The sequence below is a fragment of the Cebus imitator genome, unplaced genomic scaffold, assembly GCF_001604975.1.
Source record: "Cebus imitator isolate Cc_AM_T3 unplaced genomic scaffold, Cebus_imitator-1.0 Scaffold142, whole genome shotgun sequence".
Taxonomy (NCBI): Eukaryota; Metazoa; Chordata; class Mammalia; order Primates; family Cebidae; genus Cebus; species Cebus imitator.
In genome coordinates, this window is record NW_016107457.1 from 3,687,818 (window position 1) to 3,699,771 (window position 11,954).

An 11,954-nucleotide genomic window follows, 5' to 3' on the forward strand; every position below is an offset into this window, starting at 1 on the left:
ATAATGATTTAGTCAGAAGTAACATTTGGTCTTTGTTTTTCAAACAGCTGCATAACATTATCACCCCTGAAAGTTTACAAAATGTCTTTCTTAAATACAAATTTTCTTAGCAAGGCAATAAACCACAAGATACGGGAGGGTGAGGATCAGCAGAGTGAAAGACAAAAGACGAACCAAGGTAAGATCAATGGTAGCCTTTCCGAAGAAATGAGGGCCAGGAAATGGCTCCCAAAGGACTTTCTAACGGTATTAACTCAATATCTAAAATGATGGCACCTAATATTCTGTAAGTGGACACCAGCTTGATCAATGAATGTAGCATACCTTCCAGCGCACACTATGATGAAATCTGTGTGTGTGTGTGTGTGTGTGTGTGTGTGTTACTGACATATATTTGTTTGTAATTATTAATCAGTGATCCTGTTTTTGGTATTTCTTAAAAGCCACAGCAAGTTTTTCCATCCATTCTGTTAAGAATTCCAAAAAGTGAATGCTATGTTTAAAATGGCCTCAGACCTCTGAGCTTACAAAAATGAACCAAAAAAGATGGAGAAAAAAGTTCATATCCCTGTCCTAAGGGTTAATTCTAATCCTGAGGCTGTCAAATAGGGCATCATAAAAAATAAAAAGTCAGGCTGAGGAAAATGTGATTATTAATTTCTAGAATTTCTTTGGAGTAAAGTGACATTCAGGAGAATTCTCAAATCAAAATTCCAGGGTTCCAAGAAGTTTTGGGGTGACCCCAGATCAACACTGCTCAATTGAACTTCCTGTGATGGTAGAAGTGTTCCATATTACTGCTGTCCAATATCGTAGCCATTGTGGCAACTGGGCGCATGAAATGTGGCTAGTGTGACTGACAAATTGGATTTTTAATGTTTTAAATTTTTAATTTATTTTAATTTAAAGAGCCATGTTATTGGTGGGTCCCCTGTTGGACAGTGCAGCTCTAGATCATCACTAGTATAAATTGCCTGAGAAACAGATTATGTCTTACAAAATCTTAGAGATTTATGTTTTTATTAAAGTAAGACCAGTGGAATTCCAGGGACCACCAATGAGGACAATTTTGACTGCTCCTATGCCTTCTGAAGTTCCAATACATGGGTCTGACAAAAGAATGAAAATTACTTCTTACAAATAATGAGAGATAAAACTTTTATGGCAGCAACTTGCTAAGTAAACGGTATATTACTGAGTCATGACAAGAATATTCAACCCTAGTGACTATGATTATCATCCCTATTACATGGATGAAAAAAACTGAGACACAGATGTATTACCTGGTTTGCAGGAGGCCTTATAAATCATAACTGATGGAACTGCTGTTTGAAGTAAATATAACACTGTGCAATTATCTGCTCTACTATCTTAAGCTCACCATGTACCACAGTGGATCCACTCTTCTTGGTTTTACTAAGTTTCAATCTACTTTCCTTCTAATCTGAACTAGAACTAACACTGGGATATAGACATGAAGATGCTCTCACTTGCCTTCTTAGCTTTAGCATAGTTTATAATCAAGAGGTGTAATTTTCTTTTCTTTGCACAAACATCAAGATACTTACCTGCCAGGTCAAGTGGAAACTGCAGCATGCTCCAAGTCCATATAACAAGGATGGCATAGACTAGTGCAGGGCTATTCCTGGAAAACAGACCAAATTTTAAATTTGTAATAAAAAGTATGATCCCATGAGGAAGAGAAAAATCTTCTCAGCTCATTTTTTAGTATATCTTTAATAAACCTCTTGTGGCCAAAATATCCAGTGATTTAATAAATCTGTGAAAAAATTTCTTGGATGATAGTAATGGAATAATAAAGAAGAAGTGAAATATAAATAATCAGAGACTTAAAACCCAATGTATGCATGAATTATGACAAAGCCTCTTGGTCTCTTATTGCTGTCTTTAGTTTTACCAAATTATGGAAACATTATGGGAGGGAAATGATAGGGGAGGAAATGTAGATATTGACATGGATATTCAAATGGCTGATTTCAAGGAATGTCAGCAGGGGAAATTAATAATTATTCTAAGAAACCAGGAATCTAATTGAAAAGACATTTCAAAAGAGCTAAATGATGCTCAAAAATTAAAAACACAACATTGAAAGAAAATTGTCATTAGATAGGGAAAAGTAAAGAGATAAATCTAATAAACGAAGATTTATACCAGATAGTAGAATGTAAGGCAAGGAATAAGCCTGTTTCATTCACCATTGTATCCTCAGTGCCTAGAACAGTGCTTGATGGATAACAGGCATTCAACATATATTTGTGGAAGAAATGGTTGAATGCACAAAAGCAGAGTCTATACTCAGACCAACATATGAATGTCCTAGACCTAGGAAAATGGTCATGAAGACTACAATCAGAAAGAGGATAAATGTGACCCTTTTTAACATCCTTTGCATTTCTACGATACAGAAATGCAAAGGATGTTAAAAAGGGTCACATTTATTTTTAGCAAAGATAGGAAGTCATCCATTTGAGCTTGGTGGTGTAATAACAGATTTTGTTTCCATCTTGTCAAGAGAGATTTTCAGATTGGAGAAGTCTGAAAAGCATCAGGGAGGAATAATTGAAACCAAAAGAAATGAGGTGATTGTAAGGAATATCTTTAAATGCTTCAAGTGTAGAGGCATTAAATGAAAAATTGAATCTCTAAACTCTGAGAGAATTTGTAAATGAAGTTTCTATACCATCATTATCTGTTTTGGCAGTTAATGGTGGAGACAAGGTTGATGATAGAAAAATAAAGTCTCATCTTTCAAAATGAAGCAGAAATATGTCTTAAAGTGCAAAAGGCACATTTACTATTAATCTCTGTTAGATTATAAAAATTATTCTTTAAAAGATTTCTGAGAGCCCTTTTAGAAACAGACAGATATTACAAAGTGTCATCACAGCTTCTGTGAGAAATATTGCACTCAACTAAACTTAGCTCCTTTTTTCTAAAAAATATAGTTAGGATTACCAAGCAGGTAAAGCTGTAAAAGTTGATGACAGACATTCAGATTTAAACTAGGTTTCTGAAAAAGTCTCCCATAGTGTCCTCATTAACAAAACTAAGAAATATTCCAGGTGTGAATACTGTTAGATGGATTCCTGTGTAAATGACTCCCCGTAGGGAGACTCTCCAATGGGTTGCTGAAGGCTGTGCTTTTGATTCTTTTCTACTTCACATTTTATCATGACTTGGTTGACATTGATGGAAGGCTTCTCATATGCACATATGGCATGGACCGTGGACAGAAAACCAGTATCCTGGAAGACACAATCAGGATTCCAAAAGAAGTAACTGGATGGCCTAGATTAGAATAGAATTGGATATAAGAGATAGCATTTCACAGCAGCAGCCATAAAAAAAGGGCTCAAAGATTTTCCCTTACTATTATCTAATTATGAGTCCACAGTATGACAAAATTTACAATTTACCAAAATCAAATAAAATCATAGGTTGCTTCACAAGAAATATAATGTCTAAAATTTTAAATGTAAATGCCTGGGGAATTCAGACTATCACTTTTCCCTCTTTACACTGTCAATATCTATACACAACAGATCTTCAATAAGTGCCTGAATTTTTAAATAATTTTATATGCAGTTTCTGATTTCAGACGTACACGCCAGGCAGTTTTCTATGTTTAACTCTATGATCACAATCCTCATACCAACTCAACAAAGTAGACACAATTATTATCTCTATTTTACCAAGGAGGTGACAGAGACTTGGGAAGTTTGTCCAAAATAATCTGGTTATGAGTGTTGAGAGCAGAAATCAAAACTAGACAGCTGATTTCAATATCCACCCTTTCAACCATTACATTGTATTATTTCCATGAATGAAATGGAAACTTTTAGTTCTCCTCTATTCTACAATGTTCAGAACATACCTGAAATATTATGTGTGGTGCTTCATGTTTTAGGAGAAACATTTATAAAGTTTCCTGTACCAAAGGGGAAAAACCAGAATGGTAAAGGAATTCAGAGTCATGATCTATGTGAAATAGTTCAAGAAACTGAAAACTAGAGAAAATTCCTTAGAAGTTTTATTTCATATGTTTAAGGGCTATAGTGTGGAAAAGGAATGAAACATTTCTTTTGACTTGAGATGTCCAATTCAGGCTCAAAGGTTTTCAGTTGTATCTGTAAGAATTCAAATTTCATCACAATAGCAGAAAGTAGTTTCTAATAATATTACCTCAAATAGAACAAGTTGCCCCTTGGGGTTAGTATATCTTCTATCAGTGGAGTTTTTCAAACAAAGCCTATAGAAAAATTTGTTAAGGATATTTTGGCGAGGATTTTTCAATAGATGCAAAAGAAATTTTTCACAAGATCGTTACTTTTGAAGTTTCATCTAGTTCAAAACTTCAATAATTCTACCAAAAACTATGTTCAATTTGCCTGTGACGCAGTAGAAAGCAGTGGCAAAGCAGGGGGCTTTGGTGCCAAGAGACCAGAGTTCTAACACCAGCTCCAACTCTCACTGAAGAAATAGGATGTGAACTCTAATTCCAGATTGATCAGTTATTAGTTATATGAATATGAATAAGTAGTTTAACATCTGTATACTTTACCCATTTATATTGTGAAGAATACAATATTAATAGTTATTGGATTATATGATAATTTTATTAAGTATATTATTTAAATATGTCACACATATAAAGCTCCTAGAACAGCATGTGACACAAGCTATTATGGTAGATCACTACAAGTTAGTTATTTTTGGTTTCATGTAATCTTGAGACTTTCTTAATTTTCCTTGCCTGATATGCCTTTGCTTATAAAATGGTGATAATAATGCTATTTACCTCATAGTGTGAATGTAAAGGCAAAATAACTTATTAAATTAAAGCATTTAAAATGTCTTAGCACACAGTGAGTGATAAACATTACATAATTGTAGCAGTGGTAATTTTACTGGTATGTCAACATACTTCTTAAAGTCTTTATATATTATTCATCATCCTACAAAATAGGGATAAATGATATACTAAGCCTAGCCCTAAATGAATCCAACTTTAACCACACAATAATGAATGCAAGCTTTTTGAATATGCATATATTATCTATGCACACACAAAATATGGAAGAATGTGGATGTTGACATACTAGTAAGACATACTAGTAAAATTATCAAACACAATTTTGGAATAGTAAGTCAGAAAATTTTTAAAGCAGACAAATATGAATTACTAGATTAGACAGTAAAAATTCTCAACAAGGTTAAATGTTAGAAGGTAAATAAATCAGGGATATTAATGGCAAACACTGAAGATCTGCAAAGGAATTTTGGGGGTGGATTTATTCACCACTGTCTCCATGTATGTAATCTGCCTTCACAAATGTCAACTGAGAAGTATGTAAGTAGACAATGAACTTGATTCAGAGACCGACAAAAAAAAATCTTGGGAAGTTTAATTATTGACATTAGTATCATGTTTCTATTTGAAAAGCTAGGAACTGGCATTTGGCATATCAGCACACTCAATCTGGTGGTTGAAAATAAAAATAAAAAGTCATATTTTGCCAATTTACTTAGCTATTTCTTTTTGGAAGTGTAAATATCCTTGTAGAAAAGAGAGAATCAGTGGATAGAATTTGTCTAGTTTCTTTTTTAATGACAAATACAATCAGAAAAGGAAAAAATAATTAAAAAGGAAGAAAAAATTAAGTATTAACCTATCCTAGAAGAAATATTTCTCCATCTCTTCCAGGTGAAAGAGAGATTGGCCTTAACTCTGCAAAATAAAGAGAAAACACAATGTAAACATAGGAAGAGTCTCCTTTGAATGGTCAAGTAATCACAGTGAAATGTTAGTAATGCTGTGAGAATAAATGATCTATTATTATGTTGGAGGGAAAAAAAAAGACTGCACAAATTGATCTCCAAAGATGTAAATGGCCAGGGAGCTCTTTGTGGCAATGATGTTGAAATTCTGACTTATGAAAATTTTGGAAGGTGGCTATAGCAAAACGAAAAGGTCAACAAATCCTCTTCCCCACAAACATGTATAATTCTAAGAAATTTGTCAAAACAACCATCAGGGCTTGGAAAATCAATCAAAGGCAAACAACAAATTGAGTAACATTTATTTGTGAAAAACTAGCCAACCTTCAAGTAAGAACAGTGGTAATCTGAAGCATTCTTACCCATATATTCATTCCCCTATCCCCAACTTGGCTATGTTTGTTTTTTGTTTTGTTTTGTTTCATTTTGTTTTAATTGCACTGAATGAAGTTAAACAGATGAGGAAGAAGTTATTCAAGACTATTGCAATGCAGGAGAAAAGATTAAACTGAACTCTGCTAAAACAAAAAGTAGCAGAGTTTTCAAAAACTGGGGTGACCTACTTGAACAGTACTGGAGAATGTCAGGATGGGGGTTAGTAAATTTGATTAGGCCACTTGTGTTTGGTAATTGGCACTTTTCAAAGTAGGATCTTACCCTCTCACAGAGGCAGGGAGATAGGGGCTCCGTCTTTCATTAAGACTGCATTTTAAGAGATGGCTCCCAGGTCCTCGAGAAAGATATTGTTGGATTGCAAACTGGCAAGAGGCTGGAAAATGTACATCTTAAAGGGACAGAAATAGAATTTATGCTATCAAGTTTCTTTTCATAAATCCTCTATGAAAAGATAAGGTAGGGACCTATATTCAGAAAAAAGAATGTCTGAAGTTGATTCAAGTTGTGGGAATGGTAAGACTATCTTTATCAGTTAAAGTGGTAATTTTACCAGTGACGGCTTTAGAGTGGAGGATGAAATCTCACACTCAGCAGTGAGTCAATAAAAGTAACAAACTTGATTGGAAATGATTTTAAAAATCTGTAGCTTGCTACTTTGAGATTGCAATCCCAATTGGAGTGAATAACAAACTAACTTTAAATTTAATAGAGAGATTCTTAAAATGAGAGCTATAGAAGGGCTAGATGAATATTCCTGTAAGCTTGGCTGACTTGAGAAACTGCAGGCATGTTCAGGGAAGGCCCAAAAGGGCCTAGTGAAAATCAAAAGCTGAGGCAGACATGAAAATATCTTGAACTCTCAATGTGCTACCCACTCCATACACAGATCTTCAGGGAGCAGAAGTCATAAGGGCTCACGGTAGTTGATTACAATCTGCCCAAATTACTGGCTGATCAAAAACTACATAGTTATAGGTGTAACCACTAAGATGTCAGCTAAAAATAAAACTAGGAATTTTTTGAAAATCTAAGACATCAGTGACTACAATCCAAGGAGATTTAACAATTCAATTTTGCATACCTAAATACAGAGCCCCAAAATGCATGAAACAAAAACTGAAAGTATTTAAAAGAGACAGTATATAGACATTCCAACAATTACAATGGAAGATTTCAGTATTCTACTTTCAGTAATCAATAGAACAACTAGACACAAAATCAGTGAGGATACAAAAGAATTGACCAACACTATCAACCAATGTGTGTAACTAACATTTTATAAAACTTCCACCTGACACCAAGTAAAAACAAATTCTTCTCAAGTACACACAGATCTCCAGATAGGCTACATAGTAGACCATAAAGTAAGTCTCCACAAATTTAAAAAGATTGAAACAATTTAAAGTAGATCCTCAAACTAAAATAGAATTAAAGCAGGAAACAACAGAAAACAGTCTAAGGGATCCCCATATGCTTGGAAGTTAAACAGCCAATTTCTAAACAACCCATGTCAAAGAAGAAATCACAGAAAAAAATGGAAAATATTTTGAACTGCATTAAGTAAAAAAAAAAAAAAAAGACATATCAAATGTATGAGATGCTGGCAAAGCAATGCTTAGAGGAAAATTCATAGCTTTAGATATCTATAATAGAAAAGATGAAAGGTCTCAAATATAATAGAAAATATGAAAGATCAGTAATCAAATATTGCCTCTGAAGAAATTAGAAAAAAAAAGAAGAGCAAATTAAATCCAAAACAAGCATAAGGAAGGAAAAATTAAACATCAGAACAGAAATCAATGAGGTGGAAAACAGAATAACACTAGAAAAATCAATAAAACCAAAGGCTGTTTATGTTTAAATAACAACAAAATCAATAAACCTGACCAAACCAAAAAAGTAAATAACAGCCCTTCCTCTCACCCCCTAAAAAAACAAGAGAGAAGGCAGAACTTGCTAAACTCAAGAATGAAAAGGAGGATACCAAACGTCACTCCACAGAAATTAACACATGTATAGTGAATATTATGGACAATTTTATGACAAAAATCTACAACTTAGATAAAATGGAAAAATTCCTAGGAAGGAAAATGTAACCAAAACTGATTTAAGAAGAAATAGAATATCTAAATAGACCTATAAAAAGTAATAATATTAAATTGATAATTTAAAAACTCTTCCCACAAAAAAAAACAAAAAACAAAAAAGAAAACCTTAGTCCAGATGGCTCCTTAGGTGAATTATATAAAATATTTAAAGAAGAACTAAGACCAAACCTATGTAAAATCTTTCAGAAAATAAAGAAAGGATGTTTTTCGAGGTATTTGATGAAGTCAGCATTACCAAAGATAGAAAAAGATATCATTAGAAAAGTATACTACAGATCAATATGCCTCATAAGCAAATGTTAGCAAACTGAATCCAATAACATATAAAAAATATCACAGACTAGGTACAGTGGCTCACACCTATAATCGTAGCATTTCAAGAGGCTTAGATGGGGGGACTGATAATAGGAGTTCAAGACCAGACTGGTCAAAAAAGGGAGATCCCATCTCTACAGAAAAATAAAATAAATTAACCAGGTGTGGCACGTGCCTGTGGTCCCATCTGCTTGGGAGACTGAAGTGAAAGGATTTCTTGAGCCCAGGAGATCGATGCAGTGGTGATCACACTGGGTGGTGCCTGGGTCTGGGCTAATGGGCAACACTTTGTCTCAAAAAAGAATAAAAGATTATATGTTATAATAAAGTAGAGTTTATCTCCGGGAGTCATGGTTGTTTTAATATTGGAAAATTAATTAGTGTAATATACCATTTTAATAGAATAAAAGACAACCAACACATAATTATCTCCATAAAAGCAGGAAAAGGATTTAACAAAATTTAACACTGACCAAAAAATAATTCTCAATAATCTAGAACTAAAAGGGAATTTCTTCAAACTAGTAAAGGGCATCTATACAAAATTCACAACTACTATCATCTTCAACAGAGTAAGATAGAATGCTTATCTCTTGAGATTGAAATGTTCACTCTTACTACTTCTATTTGACTTTGAAGGACATTCTTGCCAGTGCAATAAGGCAAGAAAAATAAATAAGGCATACAGATTAGAAATAATCAAAAGAGTCTGTTCACAAGTGGCATGATCCTATAGGGAGAAAACTTAAGGCATCAAACTAATAAGCAAGTTGAGCATGGTTGTAGTAATAGATCATCATATAGAAGTAAACAGTGTTTCTACTATAGCAGTGAAAATAAAATTTAAAAAAATTCCACTAACAAGACCATCAAAAAGAATAAATACTTAGGAAATAATTAAGAAAAGCAGTACAAGACTTGTACACTGAAAATTACAAAACATTGCTGAGAGAAATTAAGGAACATCTAAATAAAGGACAAGATATTTTATGTTCACAGATTGGAAAATTTAATATTGTTAATATGACAATTCTTCCCAAATTGATCTTCATATTCAATTTATTCTTTACCAAGAACATAGTATGTTTTTTTAAATTTTTTAACCTTTTTTTAGAACTTGAAAAGAGAATCATAACAATTATATAAAAATGCAAAGCACCTACTATAGCTAAAACAAATTTTAAAAGAATAATTATGGAAGACTTACAAAATGCAATTTCAAAGCTCACTCTAGCTACATAATATTGATAGTGTGGTATTGGTATAATGATAAACATATAAAGCAATGGAACACAATAGAAAGTCTTGAGAAAAACCTTTACATCTGTGATCCATTGATTTTTTGACAAAGATGCCAAGACAGTATAATAGGAAAAGGATCCTTTCAACAAATGGTATTGGGAAAATTAGTCTCAGCTGGAACAGGACAGTGCCAAAAGTGAAAAATGAACTTGGAGCCTTACCTCCCACTGTACACAAAAATTATGTAAAAACAGGTATTAGAAATAAATGTAAGAACTAAAACATAGCTCAGACTGGGTGATTTATACAGAAAAAGGGATTTAATGGACTTACAGTTCCACATGACTGGGGAGCCCTCACATTTATGGGGGAAGGCAAGGAGGAGCAAATCACTTCTTACGTGGATGACAGCAGGCAAAGAGAGCTTGTGCAGGAAAACATTTTAAAAACCATCAGCTCTTATGAAACTCATTCACCATCACAAGAACAGTGCAGGAAAGACCTGCCCCCATAATTCAATCACCTCCCACCGGGTTCCTCCCACGACATCTGGGAATTGTAGGAGTTACAATTCAAGATGAAATTTGGGTAGGAACACAGCCAAATCATATCAATAAGAAAACAAAAGAAATGGTATTTCTCATTTAGGGTTAGGAAAAATATTTCCTAGATATGGCATCAAAAATGTAAAAGAACATATTAATAGATTTGAACTTCATCAAAATTTTAAAAACATGTTTTTCAAAAGACAACATTAAAAAATAAAAGAACACGCTGTATACAGGGATGAAATACTTATATTTAGATATTTGATAAAGGACTTGTATCAAGGATATATAAAGAACTCTTACAACTCAATAAGAAAAAGACAATCCAATAAAACATGAACAAAAAATTTCAACAGTCACATCACCAAAGAAGATATATGAATAGTTCATAATACCATGAAAAGATGCTCACCAACATTAGTTGTTAAAGAACTGCAAATTAATGTCCCCGTAAGATATCACTACACATTTGCCAGAAGGATATAATAAAAAAAACTGGGGGAAAAACAATTGTTGATAAGGATGCAGCGAAAATGGAATCCTCATAAATTGCTGGTAGAAATATAAATTAATAAAGCTATTTTAGAAAAATCTCATCAGATTATTAAAAATTAAACTTGTACTTAACATACAACCAGTCATTCCACTCTTAGATGTCAGCCAAAGAGAAATGAAAACACAGCCAGGCAAGAGTCTGTCAGTGAATGCTCATAGCAACATCATTCTTAATAGCAAAAAGCTGAGAGTTCTCCACATGTACGTCTACTACTGAATGGATAAGCAAAATGGGTATAAGCATTTAATGGAACACTATTTAGCAATTAAAGAGGAGCTAAACATGAAACAACATGGATGAATCTCAGAAACATTATGCTACAATAAAAAGCCATACACAAAAGAGCACACATTTTATAATTCAATTTCCATGACATTTCTAGGAAAGAAAAATCCACAGAGCATAAAGTATATCAGTGGTTGCCTGCTAAGAGTAAATATTGGCCTGTAATCCCAGCACTTTGGGAGGCCTAGGAGGGCAGATCACCTGAGGCTGGGAGTTGGAGACCAGCCTAACCAACATAGAGAAACCCCATCTCTACTAAAAATACAAAATTAGCCAGGTGTGGTGGCACATGCCTGTAATCCCAGCTACAGAGGAGGCTGAGACAGGAGAATTTCTTGAACCCAGGAGGTGGAGGTTGTGGTGAGTCGAGATGGCACCATTGCACTCCAGCCTGGGCAACAAGAGGGAAACTCCATCTTGAAAAAAAAAAAAAAAGCGAAGATTGACTGCAAACAGCCACAGGAAACTTTTGGGAGTGATGGAAATGTTCTAAACCTGGATTGTGGTTATGGATAAACAAATCTATAATTACTAAATATCATTAAACTATAGAATTACAGTTAAACTTTGTTATTTAAACTATAACTTCATAAAGCCGTTAAGAAAAAAATTGGGGCCGGGCGCGGTGGCTCAAGCCTGTAATCCCAGCACTTTGGGAGGCCAAGGCGGGTGGATCACGAGGTCAAGAGATCGAGACCATCCTGG

At 33.8% G+C, this 11,954-nt stretch overlaps 1 protein-coding gene across 2 annotated transcripts in view; it reads right to left on the reverse strand.

Annotated features, from left to right (window-relative positions):
• Positions 1 to 11,954, reverse strand: part of TMEM26 (transmembrane protein 26) — a 45,362-nt gene that overhangs the window by 5,268 nt on the left and 28,140 nt on the right. For both annotated transcript variants that reach the window (XM_017542303.2, XM_037743381.1), the window contains exon 5: positions 1,569 to 1,645. In XM_017542303.2, coding sequence (XP_017397792.1) covers positions 1,569 to 1,645 — 77 coding nt within the window. The remainder of the gene's footprint in view (positions 1 to 1,568; positions 1,646 to 11,954) is intronic.